The 17212-nt window shown below is 45.4% G+C and overlaps 2 protein-coding genes across 11 annotated transcripts in view; both read right to left on the minus strand.

The window, feature by feature from the left end:
- PIGQ (phosphatidylinositol glycan anchor biosynthesis class Q) overlaps nt 1-7296 on the minus strand; it is an 81626-nt gene extending 74330 nt beyond the window's left edge. For 2 of the 10 annotated variants that reach the window (XM_084818752.1, XM_084818751.1), the window contains exons 1-2: nt 7194-7296; nt 5083-5714 (exon numbers count right to left, since the gene is read on the minus strand). In XM_084818752.1, the coding sequence (XP_084674878.1) occupies nt 5083-5521 (439 nt within the window). In that variant the 5' untranslated portion in view covers nt 5522-5714; nt 7194-7296. The other 8 variants (XM_084818756.1, XM_084818758.1, XM_084818753.1 and 5 more) reach the window with 7 other exon arrangements.
- A 7568-nt stretch (nt 7297-14864) lies between these two features.
- Nucleotides 14865-16056, minus strand: NHLRC4 (NHL repeat containing 4). The gene is given in 2 exon segments (XM_084817877.1): nt 14865-15009; nt 15011-16056. Coding segments are annotated over 2 exon segments (1191 nt in total).
- Between the last annotated feature and the right edge of the window lie 1156 nt (nt 16057-17212).

Genomic DNA, 17212 nt, shown 5'->3' on the forward strand with positions numbered 1-17212 from the left:
AAAAGAACTTGGGAGTGCAGTCAGAGGCAGAGAATACTCTTGGCTTCAGAGGCAGAATGATCAACAAGCCTCACAGTGTGATAATTCCCCTCCAGCGGACTTTAAAAGCAGTATTCACTGAAAAATCCTCCCCCCTCCCGTTTGGATGGAGCTTCCAAGAAAACAGGATCTTAGGGAGGAACCAGACATTATCTTGGCAAACCCATGTTCCCAAAATTGTGCTTGCAGAGTTAACATGAATGCAGGGATGAAGGAAGCATTTGTAGGGGAGAATCGGGGGGGGGGGACACTTCCTCCCAGATCCACTAGTTCTCCTGTACAACTGTCCTCTCCCTGCCTGTTTTTCCTCTGTCGGTCTGGATGTTTTCCTGGCCAGAGGGAGGGGGAAGTTAAAAGCTACTGGTGGTATAGCTCCTGTAGAGGAAGAGATAAGCACCCCCACCTTTCTGTCTTATAAATGTCCCTATTTTGTCTTATGAGGAAAATAAGATGTTGGGAACCTTACATTGTGCTTGTAATGTGTATTTCTGCCCTCACAACCTCCAAAAATTAAAAAGGAAAGCAAAAGATGGAGGTCTGGCAATATGCATATACATAACAAGACAAATCAGGAAAAGAGAGCATACAAGATTGAGAGAATACTGGGTGCAGCACACAGAAACAAAATTGGGAACCAAGAGTCTATTCAAAGAAACTGCCACACACTCTAAACAGCATCAGGATATGCTTCTAAGTTTGTACAGAATATAGGTGGTGGTAGTGGTCAGAAAGTCTCTTTACTGGCAGGCTGGAGATAGGTGACAGATATTTTAATTGAGAGTTGAAGGCGGTCTAATATTGTTAGCTCTTGTTCACAGATTTTGCAGGTTTTTGTAGTGCTTCAAAAAGCTACAAAGCCTGCTTGATCAGAGGTAATAGTGTGGCAAAAGGATTAACTGTGTATATCACAGGAAACAACACCTTTACCATACCACCTTCAACTCTCTTAAAATACCATCTGTCTTCAGCCTAAAAGGGGCCCCTATTTTGATACTAAAAAGAAACCTTCCAGATTGCATATATATTGAATATGTAACTCTGCTATTATCTATTTTTATCCCACTCTTATTTCCAAAAAACAAAATAAAGTATGAAAAAGGTTTATTATAAAATAAAAATCAGATAAAACCCAGAACCCTAAAAAGAACATTTAAAAAGCCCACTGATCATACACCAAGATATAAAATGTAATTGTAAATCCCCACTTAAACAAAGATTAAAGCTTCTACCTACTGTGTAAATGAATAAAGGGGCAAATTTTATTGGGCTTTTTGTGGGGCAGGGAATTCCATAAATGAGTCCCTAACAGCCAAGACAGTTCCAATTTTTGCCATAATTGATTTCACTTCATGGGAAGATGGCACCCAGAGCAGAGCTGCCCTTGTCAAACTTAACAGGCAAGGGAATTAGTTATTAAATATATATCCCAATCCACCACTGGCATATTCTAGGTGATCAACAAAACCAACATTGTGGAAAGCACTTACCCCAAATATAAGTTAATGCTAATGAAAGGTAGTAACATTTATGATGACAATAGTAATAATAATCATTGAATGACCTTGGGCCAGTCAAACAGTCTTAGCCTAACTTACCTTGCAGGGTTGTTGAGAGAATAAAATGGGCCACGTATGGCTTGAGCTCCATGAAGGAAAGGTGGGATATAAATAAATGAATAAAATGACCAGACCCAAAATGAAGGACTGATCTTTGTCCTTCAATCCACCCTGTCAGTTGATATTACATTGCTATCCTCCAGGGACCTCAGGGAAACATAGACAGGATTATCCCATTTTATGCTTACTATATGTGAGGTGGGTATGACCAAGAAATAGGAAGTGGCTCCAGGACACCAAGCAAGTTTCAGGGCTCAGCAAGGATTTGAACTCAGGCCTTCCAAGTCCAATATTCAATGCACAGGGACAGCTAATGTCTGTATACTTGGGACCACTCTATTCTCCAGACAACCATCTGAGGGCCAGTACTGTGTTTTGCCACATAAAGTGACCACAATCACGTCATATGGTCAGGCTCCTGTGCTCAAGTGTAGCATTACAGAAACATAAATATATAGCGTTTTAAAGCGTTCAAAGCACTTCAAATACATTCCCTTGTCGTAACCCTTAAAAAAGGTAAAAGGTAAAGGTGTCCCCAACCAGTCGTGTCCGACTCTAGGGTGCGGTGCTCATCCCCGTTTCTAAGCCGAAGAGCCAGCACTGTCCGAAGACGCTTCCGTGGTCATGTGGCCGGCATGACTGAACACCGAGGTGCACGGAACGCTGTTACCTTTCCCGCCGAGGCGGTACCTATTTATCTACTTGCAATTTCTTGCTTTCGAACTGCTAGGTTGGCAGAAGCTGGGACTGAAGACGGGAGCTCACTCCGTCACGCAGCACTCGGGTCTCGAACTGCTGACCTGCCGACCTTCCAGTCTGCAGTTCAGCATCTTAACCACCAGGAACCCTAAAAGGTAGGCCAATATTATTAACCCCCATATTGAAGATAGAAAGATATTGGATTGAAAGAGAGTACAGCTGTCGTAAGGCCCCTTAGGGTGCAATCCTATGCATGTTTAGACAGCAAAAAGTTCTACGACTCCCAGCATTCCCCAGTCAGCATGTCTAAGCATGCATAGGATTGCACTCTTAGTGAGTTTGTGGCAAAGATCAAAACTTTGGACTTTCTGATTTGTACCTCAGATAAGCACATTTACATATTATATACAAAATCCAAATGAAAGATGCCTACAGTTTCAAGTGCTGCAAAGCTTTTACCATAGCTTGCTTGATTCACATTTGGTAGGGCCACCAGCAGCCCATGAGCTGCTAAATGACCACTACACTACAGCCTTGGCCATTCCCCCTTCTGCTAGTAGCCAATGTTGAACTAGGTGGGGTATTTCTCCCAGGCCCAAATTCTAGCTGCACCATTCAAATTATAAAGCCGTAGAATACCATCCAGATGATATTTTAAGCAGTATGCTAACCTGGGAGAAAAATTTGTCAGGTACATATTAGGCTGGTAGCAGCTCTATTTTAAGGATTGTGCATCATGACTCCTTGCACCTAAGGCCCAAACCACACATTGTTATGAATGCATAGTTGCCACCTGCTCACATATCCTCTTATATCCCCCAGTAATGTTTTGTTAAAGATGCCACACAATACGATGTTATTGTGCTGAGTGTGTCCCCGCCCCTTGCAAGCAGCAGCCAACAAAGTGGAGCAGAAAGCAGAGGGGATGACATGACCAAACTTCTTTAAATGTTACCAGAGAGACACAGGAAGAGATGAGAGAGACTGGCCATGTGTTCACTGTAACATATCATTGGGCCTAAGTGTTTTCCTATCATACAAGTTGCCCAAGCCAGATCAAATAGCTCCCTAAACCAGATACACACTGTCCTTAATGCCAGATCACAGATATGTTATAGCCTGATTCATTCTTTCTCCCACCCCAGCAGCCTAAACATACCACCATCAGATCATGCCTCAGTCATAGATCCAAGTTGCTGGAATGTAAGCATGGAAATAAAAGTAGCAGTATGACGCAGGGCAGCAAAAGGCCCTGATGTGTTTAGCCCCAAATGGAAGAAAAAACAACCACAATCCCAATGAACAATCTCCAATACCTGGAAAAGAGGAAGACATCCCAAAGTTGAGAAAAGACTTAGGGGAGGACAACCAGATATAAAGGAAGACAGCAGTTTGTATCTTGCTCTGTAGTTGAAGATGAAATTACTGCACATAATAAAGTTTGAGTGGTGTATTTCTGTTTAATACATTTATATCTCACCTTTTATCCCCAAGGTGGAACTTAAGGTGGAATGCACATGGGGCATTTCTACACCAGCCTAAAATCCTGCATTTAAAATGGGGCTTTCTGCTTCAGTTTTAAATGCAGGATCACAACTGACTCCCTTTACATGTGCTTCCCCCGCCCCCGCATCTGAATCTTCCATTATCTGTCATTGATCTCGCGCCTCTTGCTGCTTTAACTCTTTTCACAGAGGAAACTGAAATGCAACACAACAGAGTAATTTGATAGCTCATTATCTGCAATCTATTTAAAAACAGAACAAAGGGCATTTAGTGCAGGAAGATCATGTAAAGAGCCTGCAGACGTCCATGAAGGAGCAACCTCAATTGCAGGATAAAAGCCTGGTGTGAGGAGCCCATGGTTTCCAGGCAGTCTCTCATACAGACACTGACCAGATCCATGCCTAAATAGCTTCAACAAAGTTGTATCTTATGCCTCAGAGCAGACCCTGGGACCAGTCCAGACTGAGCATTTGACTGGAGTGACCCAGGTTTCAATAACATCCCAACCACAAAACTCACAAGGTGACTTTTTGTAATGCAAAAAAGTCATATACAATAAAATCTGGCTTGATACTAGGTGACCCTGAGCCAGTCACTCTCTCTCTCTCTCTCAGCCTGACTACCTCACAACCTTGTTGTGAAGATAAAAGGGATGGGAGAGCCATAGACACTACTGTTTGATCCTTCTGGGCAATAAATGTAATAAATAGCTATATCAATATGTCTTATTCCTGCCTGACAAGCTTCACCTGCCCAGGTTCCCTCTTCTACTATACAATTACACTTCTACTCCTATACAGAAGCCTTTGTCCTCTGGTCACCTCAAGCTGGGGAAACACATCAATATGCACAGTGTACTCAGCTAGCTCCCCCTCCACACACACATACTTTCTGTGCCCCAATTAGGGTTGCCAACTGGCCCGGGGGAAGGCATTCTGGTCTGCTCCTATGCCTTTAACAGCAGCTGGCTCTGCAGGAATTAGCAAGCGAAGCCTTTTGGGGCATGGAGATACACATGATAGCACCTGCTAACTGCTGCAAATCCAGCTGCTCTTAAAGGCCCAACTACAGGGGCCAGTTTCAACAGCTGGCAACCCTAGACCCAATCCTTCCCCCCCCCCGCCCATATTCACGACGCCCCCCGCTTTTCTTTCTTTTCTCCTTGGCAGCCCCTTCCTCCCCAGCCTCCAGAATTCTCCACCGTTTTCCCCTCAACACTTACTTCCTCTCGCTCCTGCTTCCAGCAGGCGCCTTGAGCCTGCACAGATAGAGGGAAGGAGCCCGCGCCGCTTGACATTCAAGCCACTTCCGGGAGCTACAGGCCGGTTGCTAGGAGACGCGGTCCGCTCCTCGGAGCCGTCCGTGCCGTCCTTTCCTAATTGTGTTCCGGGCAGGCCCCTCGATCTCCTGAGTTGGGGTTCCGCTAGGTGGAGTTCCTCGCCTAAGGAAGGGCGGGAGTTTGATGGGCTCCCCGCTGGAGTCTCTTCCGGCCGGGGAGTCAGTAGGGTAGGTTTCCCCAACCTGGTGCCTCCAGATGTTTTAGAGACTACAACTCCCAGAATTCCTGGCCACTGGCCATATTGGCTGGGGCTGCTGGCAGTTGCAGGCCAAAACATCTGGAGGGCTACAACTTGCCCACCCCTAAGGAGTCTCCTGCTCATTTGAAAATAGCTTATTTCCTCACATCCAGCAGCTTTTTTTTTTTGCTAGCTATTTTTCCTTTGGAAATCCTCAGCTGTTAAGGAGGGAATTCCCCCCCTCCCCCAAGACTAAGGTTGCCACATAACCTACCTCACAGGGTTGTTGTAAGGATAAAATGGAGAAAAGGAGGATCCTGTAAGCCGCCTTGGGTTCCTTGCAAGAGGAAACACGGTGGGATATAAATGTAATAATAATACTTCTAATTTACTTGTAATTTTTTTGGAGAGAGCTCATGTACCATTTATTTATTTATATTTGTTTATTTGAAGAACTTTTAGGTCACTCTTCAGCAAGTGCTGGGTCCCTGTACAAGTTTTACTCAGAAGTAAGCCCCACTTGAGTCCCCGAGTGTGTATAGGAGTGCAGCCTCAGAGCGGCTTACAGTAAAATAGCAAAACAACAATGGGCTTTTTCACAGGTAATGGCAAATACGTATAGCGGCCAGAAGTGGGGCTAATGGGCATAACCCCCTAGTTGCCCTCTTTGCACATTCAGAAGTGTGTTAACTGAGAATTTAAGAGTTCTTGTACTTCTTGCATTGTATGGCATTTTGACCTCACTATTTTAAATTTCACTGCTCAGTACCAATGTGTGTGCGGATATACCTGCCAACTTAGGATAACAATACATCTGATGAAGGGGGCTCTAGGCCATGAAAGCTTATTCCATAATAAATATATTAGTCTTTAAAGGTGCTACAAGACACTGCTGTTTTTGCTGCAACAGACTAACATGGCAACCACCTCTGAAAACTGTCATCTAGATATATAATGTGCACTAGGTTCCAGACATGAGATTACATATACCTCTCAACATGTGAAGAATAAGTCCAGTTGTTTTACAGTCGTGGAACTGGTGAGACCTTCAGCTATAATTCAACTGATTTAAATGGGGCTTAAACAATATTTAACACTCTCTGGAGTGTGCTTTTCATGCAGTACTCCTATGCACACTTTCTTGACAATAAGCCTCGTTGATCATGCGTAGGATCTGGCTTCAAAGGTGTTTCCAGACGAAGTGGTACTGGTGTTAACAGCAAGAAGGTGTTTTGCAGCTATTCCATCTTTTTTTTACTTAATGGATTTTCCGTGGTAAGAAAAAAGACAGAAAATGTGACGGGAAAACACAGGAGGGCTATGAGTGGAAGATGATGACACCTTAAACCCCTGCAAAAGTCCATGAATGAGGCAGAGCGATGGGGCCATAAAAGCTTTGTCTGGAAGCACCCCAAATGGACTAGGAGTTTGCAGTGTGGTAGTGAATCAAACAGATGCTACCCCCATGGGAGCTGAAGCCATATCTTGCCAAAGCCATTTGGAACATACTTCCAAGTATGTTTTCTTATATCCCACAAAACACATCCACCTTCACAGTTTACTGTTATGGATGAGTCTTTAAAAGTAAGTGTCTTTCTATTTTGCCTGGCTTGTCTTTTCTTTGTTTTTCAATTCCTTAAAAAACCCCAAACCAATAAATTAAATGCACACACACAAGTCCACTTACAGATATCATTTGATGCCAAAACACAAACAGTTCCATGTAATCCAATGCCACATTAGCAATCTACACATATAGTTAAAAAATAGGAGATTTTATATCAGGCATGAATTTGGCCTTTAGTTTCATACTGACCTGACCAAGCCTAAGTATCCCAGAAGGTGGAACATGGGAGAACAACCCTCCAAACAGCAAAATACTCTTCACTGCTCAGAACAGTTACCATCTGCATTTCCTCTAAAACTAGAGGATGTATCATGTATGTAAAATTCAGCCGTTGCCCACCACACCCTTGGGTGGGACACAGACCTTCACACCAGTACAACGTCTGCTTATCCTTTCTTCCTGATAAGCTTCAAGCAAGTATAAACTGATCTGTCTTCATTGTTCCCAGAACTGTGGTCTGTGGCATCATCACACACTTTTGCTGGAAGCTGATAGCACTATGGAACAGTTCTGTGCCTTCTTGCATATTGTATTTGTAAACGTCCAAAGTAAGCAGCTTCCCTATGTCAACCTCTCAACTGTCTGGAGCAAAATCTTATCATCACCATACTTATGTCTGGAATCATCTGAACATAATGATCAGACTATGGGATGCAGAAAAGAAACCATATACAACTTTCCCACATCAATATGTAGCCTCCTAAATACTAGATCCTTGCTATACTGAAGGGCTATCAATTACCATTACTTTTAAATAATCTTGCCACGAGGGCAAAAGCACAAGTAAAATGCGTCTCTGTGGTTTTCTGGGATGAACAGGTACAGGACACATAGACTGATGTAGAACTAAGAACTGAATTAAGGGGGAATTTCAGGTTCTTGCTTTAAGGGTCTGGAGCAACCCCCATGTGAGTAAAGGTTACGTTTGGGGCTGTTTAGCTTAGAAAAATAAAAATTACACAATTATGCCTCCTCCCATATGTGCCTGCCTGGACTCTAAGATCATCCTCAGCAGTCCTTCTCCATGAGCCCCTGCCAAAGGAAGTGAGGTGGGTGGCTACCAAGAATAGGGCCTTTTTCTGCTGTGGCACCGTGGCTGAGCTCCCTAGAGAGGTTTGCCTGGTACCTATGTTGGACTCCTTCCGGTGCCAGGTGAAGACCTTTTTATTCTCCCAGTATTTTAGCATTTTAGCTTCCTAGTCTTTTAGCTTTGGTATTTTAAATCTGTATTTTAAATCTCTGCATTACTTGTAGGTTTTATTCTGGTTGTACTGTTATATTGCTCCTTGGGAGGAAAGCTATGGCAAACCTAGACAGCATAGTAAGAAGCAGAGACATCACCTTGCCGACAAAGGTCCGTCTAATCAAAGCTATGGTTTTCCCAGTAGTAATGTATGGCTGTGAGAGCTGGACTATAAGGAAGGCTGAGCGCCGAAGAATTGATGCTTTCGAACTGTGGTGCTGGAGAAGACTCTTACGAGTCCCCTGGACTGCAAGGAGGTCAAATCAGTCCATCCTAAAGGAAATCAACCCTGACCGCTCATTGGAAGGACAGATAATGAAGCTGAAGCTCCAATATTTTGGCCACCTAATGCGAAGAGAAAACTCCCTGGAAAAGACCCTGATGCTGGGAAAGACTGAAGGCAAAAGGAGAAGGGGACGGCAGAGGATGAGATGGCTAGATAGCATCACGGATGCAATGAATATGAACTTGAGCACACTCCGGGAGAGAGCGCAGGACAGGAAGGCCTGGCGTGCTATGGTCCATGGGGTCACGAAGAGTCGGACACGACTGAACAACTGAACAACAACAACAAACTGTTATATTGTGGTTTTAAACTTTCATATTTTATAATGTTTTATGCTGCACTTTGTGGTTTTAGTTTTTGTGAACTGCCCAGAGAGCTTCGGCTATTGGGTGGTATAGAAATGAAATAAATAAATAAATAAATAAATAAAGCATGGTATGGAGAAATTGGATCTACCATAATATTACAACCTGGAGTCATCCCATGAAGCGGAACAGCGGGAGATTCAGGATAGATAAAAGGAAGCACATAGTTCACACAGCACATAGTTAAACTATGGCATTCAAGACCACAAGATGTAGTGATGGCCACCCACTTGGATGGCTTTAAAAGAGGATTAGACACATTAGATTAGAGGAGGAGAAGGTTATCAATGGCTACTAATCATGATGGCTATCTCCAGTATCAGAGGCAGTACGTCTCTGTATACCAGTTGCTGCAGGACACGAGCAGGAGGGTGCTGTTCCACTCATGTCCTGCTTGTGGGCTTCCCAAAGGCATCTGGTTGGTTACTGTGTGAACAGAACGCTGGACTAGAAAGGCCACTGGCCTCATCCAGAAGGCTCTTCTTATGTTCTTAAATTCACACCATTGGAGAGAGGATCGTATACGACTTTGTCAATTACTCACTCAAGCACAAGAATATTACTTGCATACATTTATGTTGAAAAAATGTATATTCTCTTTGGTCAGCAACACCAGGAAAGCATTTCACTCCACTAGCAAGTCTCCCAAATGAAAAGGAAGATGCCAATATTTGTTTGTTTGCTTGTTTGTTTGTTTATTTATTTCATTTCTATACCGCCCAATAGCCGAAGCTCTCTGGGCGGTTCACAAAAATTAAAACCAAACAGCACACAATAAAACAATTTAAAATATATAGAACATTAAAATCACAATATAACAATACAACCACAATAAAACCTAGCAGCAGTGCAGGAGTTTAAAATACAGATTTAAAACAGCAAAGCTAAAAATTTAGAAAGCTAAAATGCTAAAATGCCTGGGAAAATAAAAAGGTCTTCACCTGGTGCCGAAAGGAATACAATGTAGGTGCCAGGCGAACCTCACTAGGGAGCTCATTCCAGAGCAGGGGTGCCACAGCAGAAAAAGCCCTCCGCCTAGTAGCCACCAGCCTCACTTCCTTTGGCAGGGGCTCACAGAGAAGGGCCGCTGACGACGATCTTAAGGTCTGGGCAGGCACATATGGGAGGAGGCGATCCTTCAGGTAACCTGGTCTCAAGCCGTTAAGGGCTTTGAATGTTAACACCAGCACTTTGAATCGGGCCGGTGCAGCTGGAAAAGTATTGGCGTAATATGAGCTCGCAGGCCAGTCCCTGTTAACAATCTTGCTGCCCTATTTTGGACCAGCTGAAGTTTCCGGACTGTTTTCAAAGGCAGCCCCACGTATAATGCATTGCAGTAATCCAGACGAGAAGTTATCAGAGCATGGATAACTGTAGCTAGGCTATCTCTGTCCAGATAAGGGCGTAGTTGGTATACCAGCCTAAGCTGATAAAAAGTGCTCCATGCCACTGAGTTCACCTGTGCCTCAAGTGACAGTTCTGGATCCAAGGGCACCCCCAAACTACGAACCTGATCCTTTAGGGGGAGTGCAGCCCCTTCCAGAACAGGTTGACTATCACCTAGCCAGGCAGATGAACCACCCACTAACAGTACCTCCGTCTTGTCTGGATTGAGTTTTAGTTTATTGGCCCTCATCCAGTCCATTACCGTGCCCAGGCACTGATTCAGGCCACTGCCTCACCTGGTTTTGATGAGAAAGAGAGGTAGAGCTGGGTGTCATCCGCATATTGATGGCACCTCAGCCCACACCTCCGGATAACCTCCCCCAGCGGTTTCATGTAGATGTTAAACAGCATGGGGGATAAAATAGAGCCCTGTGGAACCCCATGGCACAATTGCCATGGCACAGAGCAATAATCCCCCAGCACCACCTTCTGGAATCGGCCATCCAAGTAGGAGCGGAACCACTGTAGTGCAGTGCCTCCAACTCCTAACCCAGACAACCTATCCAGAAGGATACCATGGTCGATGGTATCGAAAGCTGCTGAGAGGTCCAGGAGAATCAACAGGGTCACACTCCCCCTGTCCCTCTCCCGGCAGAGGTCATCCCACAGGGCGACCAAGGCAGTTTCCATTCCAAAACCAGGCCTGAAGCCTGACTGAAATGGATCTAGATAATCCGTTTCATTCAAGAGTGCCTGGAGCTGTCCTACAACCACCCGCTCAAGCACCTTGCCCAGGAAGGGGATGTTGGCCACTGGCCTATAATTGTTAACATCCTCTGGGTCCAGGTTAGGCTTTTTCAGGAGTGGTCTAATTACCCCCTCTTTTAAAGCGGCAGGCACCACTCCCTCTCTCAAGGAGGAATTTACAACCTCCTGGACCCAGCCAGACATCCCCTCCTTGTTTGATTTAATAAGCCATGAAGGGCAAGGGTCAAGCACACAAGTGGTGGATCGGACTTGGCCAAGCACCTTGTCCGCATCCTCAGGCCTCAGTAACTGAAACTCATCCAATAAAACTGGACCAGACGGTGCTCTGAACGCCTCTACCAATGGAACTGCATTAATGGTGGTGTCGAATTCATGATGAATCTGAGCGACTTTATCTTCAAAGTGCCATGCAAACTCATCACAGCATGCTACCAAGGGTTCCACCATCTCTCTCCCTGGCCCAGAATGTAAAAAGGTAAAGGTAAAGGTGTCCCCAACCAGTCGTGTCCGACTCTAGGGTGCGGTGCTCATCCCCGTTTCTAAGCCGAAGAGCCAGCACTGTCTGAAGACACTTCCGTGGTCACGTGGCCGGCATGACTGAACACCGAGGTGCACGGAATGCTGTTACCTTTCCTGCCGAGGCGGTACCTATTTATCTACTTGCAATTTCTTGCTTTCAAACTGCTAGGTTGGCAGGAGCTGGGACTGAAGACGGGAGCTCACTCCGTCACGCAGCACTCGGGTCTCGAACTGCTGACCTGCCGACCTTCCAGTCTGCAGTTCAGCATCTTAACCACTAAGCCACCATCTCTCTCCCTGGCCCAGAATGTAACAGGCTGCAAATCACTTGGAAAATCTCCGCTGGACAACACTGAGAAGATGCAATGCTGGTGAAAGAACTGTCTCTTTTCCACTCTCACCGCCACAGAGTAGGCTTGATAGTGGGCTCTTACCTGTGTTTGGTCAGACTCAGCATGAGTTTTCCTCCACCTGCGTTCTAGCCATCTCCCCTCTTGCTTCATTGCCCTCAGCTCAGGTGTATACCAAGGAGCTGGCCGGGCTCTGCTCAGAGGGAGAGGGCGCTTGGGCGCAATCGTGTCAACCGCCCGAGTCATCTCTGCATTCCACAGAGTGACCTGGGCTTCGACAGGAGCACCAGCCATACCAGCAGGAAAATCCCCCAGAGCCCTCTGGAATCCATCGGAATCCATTAATCTCCGGGGGCGGACCATTTTAATAGGTCCCCCACCCTTGCAGAGGGGGAAGGCTGCCAGGAATCTAAACCTCAGCAGGAAGTGATCTGACCATGACAAAGGGACAGATGTTAATTCCTCCACTTTCAGATCACCATCCTCCTGCCCAGTCAAGAAAACCAGATCAAGCGTGTGTCCTTTTATATGCATTGGGCCGATGACATGTTGGGACAGCCCCATGGCTGTCATGGTGGCCATGAAGTCCTGAGCTGCCTCGGATACAGCGGCCTCGGCATGGAAGTTGAGATCCCCCAGGACCATCATCCTAGGGGTCCTCAACACCAAGTCTGAGACCACCAATAATTGAAACTGTGATGAAGCGATACATAAATGGATCATTTACAGAAAAGAAACATCCTAATGGTAATAGCAGTTCAACACTGGAACAGACTGCCTCAGGAAAGTGGTGGGCTGTCGTTCACTGGAAATATTTAAGCAGAGATTGGATGGCCATCTGCCAGGGAGCCTGAAGGTGCATCCTTCATTGTAGATCCTGCATTGAGCAGGTGCTCAAACTGGTGTCTTCCAGATGTGTTGGACTTGAACTCCCAGTCAGCATGGCCATTGCCGTGGGAGTTGACATCCAACACATCTGGAAGACACCAGGTTGGGAAAGGCTAAACTAGATGAGCTCCAAGGTAATCTCTGATTAAGGAATTATCAGTTTATATATTAAGAAGGAGGAACTGAGGAACCTTATGACGAAGGTGAAAGAAGAAAGTGCAAAAGCTGGGTTGCAGTTAAACCTCAAAAAAACCAAGATTATGGCAATCAGCTTGATTGATAACTGGCAAACAGAGGGAGAAAACGTGGAGGCAGTGACAGACTTTGTCTTTCTAGGCGCAAAGATTACTGCAGACGCTGACTGCAGCCAGGAAAACAGAAGACATTTACTTCTTGGGAGGACAGGAATGACAAATCTTGATAAAATAGTTAAGAGCAGAGACATCACACTGACAACAAAGGTCCACATAGTTAAAGCAATGGTATTCCCCGTAGTAACCTATGGCTGCGAGAGCTGGACCATAAGGAAGGCTGAGCGAAGGAAGATAGATGCTTTTGAACTGTGGTGCTGGAAGAAAATTCAGAGTGCCTTGGACTGCAAGAAGATCAAACCAGTCCATATTCCAGGAAATAAAGCCAGACTACTCACTTGAGGGAATGATATTAAAGGCAAAACTGAAGTACTTTGGCCACATCATGAGAAGACAGGATACCCTGGAGAAGATGCTGATGCTAGGGAAAGTGGAAGGCAAAAGGAAGAGGGGCCGACCAAGGGCAAGATGGATGGATGATATTCTGGAGGTGACGGACTCGACCTTGGGGGAGCTGGGGGTGGCGATGGCCGACAGGAAGCTCTGGTGTGGGCTGGTCCGTGAAGTCACGAAGAGTCAGAAGTGACTGACCGAATAAACAACAACAATATTAAGAAGAGCCCTGATGCTGGATCAGACCAAGCTCCATTCTAGCCCAGCATTCTGTTCACACAGTGGCCGACCAGCTGCCCATGGGAAATCCACAAGGCGCGGTTCATTCCCTTGCTTGGTCACAGTCTCGTTGATCAATATATTCCCCTTAGGTTTTTTAATTGCAAATGAGGTTAATCACAGTTGAAGATATGAAATGCAGCCAGAATATATTTTTGCTCAAAAATTAAACCCCAAATCTCTTCTCACTTTATATAGCAGAACATGTGACATACATTCAAACTGCAGTTCATCTGAGGGTGCTTTCAGTTACACCCTGAGCACGAAATGATGTGAGCCACAGAAATGGGAGTATTTTTTTGTTGTTCATATACCACCATAAGCATTTTATAGAACAGAGGTACAGAAATGTTATAAATAAAAATAAAATTAACAGTGGGGTTTGTTGCGGTCTTTTATTACTTTGACCTTTTGAACATAATGCTATTGCCTAAGATTTGATTGTGATTAGATACTTGTATGTACATTGACTCTAATTTTCAATATCGTTAAAGTAGACATATTCAGGTACAAAAAACAAAAACAAAAACAGTCATGCTGGTCTATGAGGAAAAAAAACATCCAGAATCAACAGTTGGACAACATCTTTCTTAGGACCAACCAAAATTCTGCAAAAATATGCAAGCTTTCAAGTTCTCCAGACTCTTCATCAGGTTATATGCTACAAAAGATCAGTCGACTTTGCTATTTCCTCCCCCATCCCCTGCTTTTTGTACCACCCTAGCCTGATGAAGAGTTCTGGAGAACTCGAAAGCTTGCACTTTTTTGTGGAATTTTGGTTGGGACTAATTTATTTATTTATTTATTCATTTCATTTCTATCCCACCTTTTGTCCTCCTAAGGAACCCAAGGTGGCATACACAATCCTCCTCCTCTCCATTTTATCCTCACAACAACAACCCGGTGATGTAGGTTGGGCTGAGAGTCTGCGACTGGCCCAAAGTCACCCAGTGAGCTCCATGGTCAAGTGGGGACTAGAACCCGGATCTCCTGACTCCCAGTCCAACCCTCTAGCCACTACACCACACTGGCCTAATAAAGGGATGCCCAACTGTGGATTTTAGATATTCACTTACTGAGCAGCTGGATATGTCATTGGGTGAGGTAGTGTGACAAAGAAATGGACACAGAATATGTATGAAGGTGACATGGGACAACAGAGAATCTTACTCTGCCTCCCTCTAGGAGTGAGATTTGAACTGTCCGGATGTAGAAAGAATCTCAGAATCATAATGGGGTCTCACACGGTACCTGAAGACTTTGATGCAATTATCCCCGTTGTCGGCAACTAACAGCAACCCCTGGGTGGAACAAGCTATCCCTGCAGGCCTCTGCAGGCCTTTAGACACCAGGCAGACAGGAGACCCACTTGGGGGAAACAAGTGAACTTTCTGCTGTTGTTCATCCGCTACAATGATGTTGCCTTCTCTATCAGCACAGACGCCAGAGGGATTGCCAAAATGGTGGCCGTATTTGCTGCTGATGGAAGAGGCCAGTTTGTGGCTGCTACTGAAGAGCTTGACGTCACCACATTCTTCACTCACCACAAAACCACCTTGGGGGCCCAAGCACACATAGCGTGGCCCCCATAGGTTGGAGATGGAGTGGGTACTCTGCATCTTGAAAGCACGGTCTAGGGCAAAGCTATGAACTTTTCCCTCCGTGTAGTCCGCCACCAGTATCTTTCCAGACACATCCACCGCAATTCCCCTGGGAGAAGAAAATGTCCCAATTCTTAGCCATTCGCCCTTGGAGAACTTGGAGTGGTTGTTGAAGATACGGACAGTTCCGTTCAGCATGTCTGTAACAGCCACCATCCCTGCCCTGGTGATGGTCACATCCTCTGGCAAAAATGTCTCCTTCTTCTTCCATTCCATGCATGGCAAGGACTGAAACATTTGGCCTGAGTGGTTGAAGATGTGGACCCTGGGTGCGTTTTCACTAGTCATGTAGATAACCCCATCTAGGGAGCAGTGAAGTCCACAAACACCGCCATAATGGCTGCCGTTGGGGTTTGCGATCCTCTGAACCAGGTCATCTTGCCGGTAGTACAGGAGGTTTTTGATATCGTCCAAGTCATGGCAGATGATCTTGGCTTTCTCCGCCAGTTGGTGGACCTGATGCTCCGTCACCATGCCCATGCCAGGGTTGTTGCTCAGGAGAGGGCTGGCTTTCTGAAACATGGCATCTGATTTAACTTGGAGGGTGTAAACGGTCTTGAGAAGTTTCTCCTTGCGCTGTGTGTCCTCCAAGGTATAATCCATCCTTTTCCCCTTTCGAAAAATCAACGCAGTGGTTATAAAATAACTGTTTGTGTGAAGACAGGTTTTGAATTAGCTTCTGCAGTAAGGATAATGAATAATACCATAGGCCTCTTTGGTAATATTCTGAGTACCATTTATCATATATTAGGAATATGGTGCTTGGGGAGGAGGTGGAAAGAGGAATGCCCGTTGTTATCTCCGATCACAGATTGGAAATAACAATGGGGATTCCACTGCACGCTGCTCCCACTCCCAACTGAGAAGGGGATTCCCCTGTGTGCAAAAGAGGTCTTAAGAAAGTGCTGGCTGCAGTTGAGGCTGGTGGCTGTGATGTCTGTGGAGTGGTGCATCTGCTCTGGGTTTCAGTCAGAACTCTAAAGGAGTTCTGACTGGTTCTAACTGAAATCTGGAGCAGATTCACCACCCCATGGACATCGCAGCCTCAACTGGTTGGCTGTGAGAACGGAATCTGCCAGTTAAAGAGTGGCAGTTGAGATCTGCCAGCCTTCTCAAAGTGACCATCTAGAAAAGTTAGTCACTGACCAGGCCCTATCCTAATTAAAGAAAGGGCAGCTCAGCCCTAAGGCAGCTCAGCCTAAGCTTTCAAGGGAGGAGTATTTCCTGAGCTGGGCAGAATCTGAGTCCCTAAGTCTGGGTAGAGCTGCCATAAGGCCCAAGGCACTCCTCCCTTGGGGGAAACAGCCTAAGAGCACCCCCCCCATAATCCACTCACAAGGACCACCCAAAGACAGTGTGGTATAGTGGTTAGAGTGTTGGACTAGGACTTGGGATACCTGGGTTCTAGTCCCCACTTGGCCATGAAGCTCACTGGGTGACTTTGGGCCAGTCACTGACTCTCAGCCTTACCTACTTCACAGTGTTGTTGTGAGAATAATATGGACAGGAGGATTATGTGAGTCACCTTGGGTTCCTTGTGAGAGGGAAAAAGGTAGGATATAAATGTAATAATAAAATAAAAGACATTTTGCTGCCTGAGGCAGAGCAGCAAATGACATCCCTGTCTCATCCAAGTCAAGGTGCATAATACCGATGGACAATCAAATTATGTTGGCACCTAAGGAAGAAAATCCCCCAAGTGCCTCTCCCCCACCATGGCAGTAAAAATACAATTATAATAAATTAAATAACTAACAAT

This window comes from Heloderma suspectum, chromosome 12 (genome assembly GCF_057233095.1).
Source record: "Heloderma suspectum isolate Gila_16-S chromosome 12, 16-S_ref, whole genome shotgun sequence".
Classification (NCBI taxonomy): Eukaryota; Metazoa; Chordata; class Lepidosauria; order Squamata; family Helodermatidae; genus Heloderma; species Heloderma suspectum.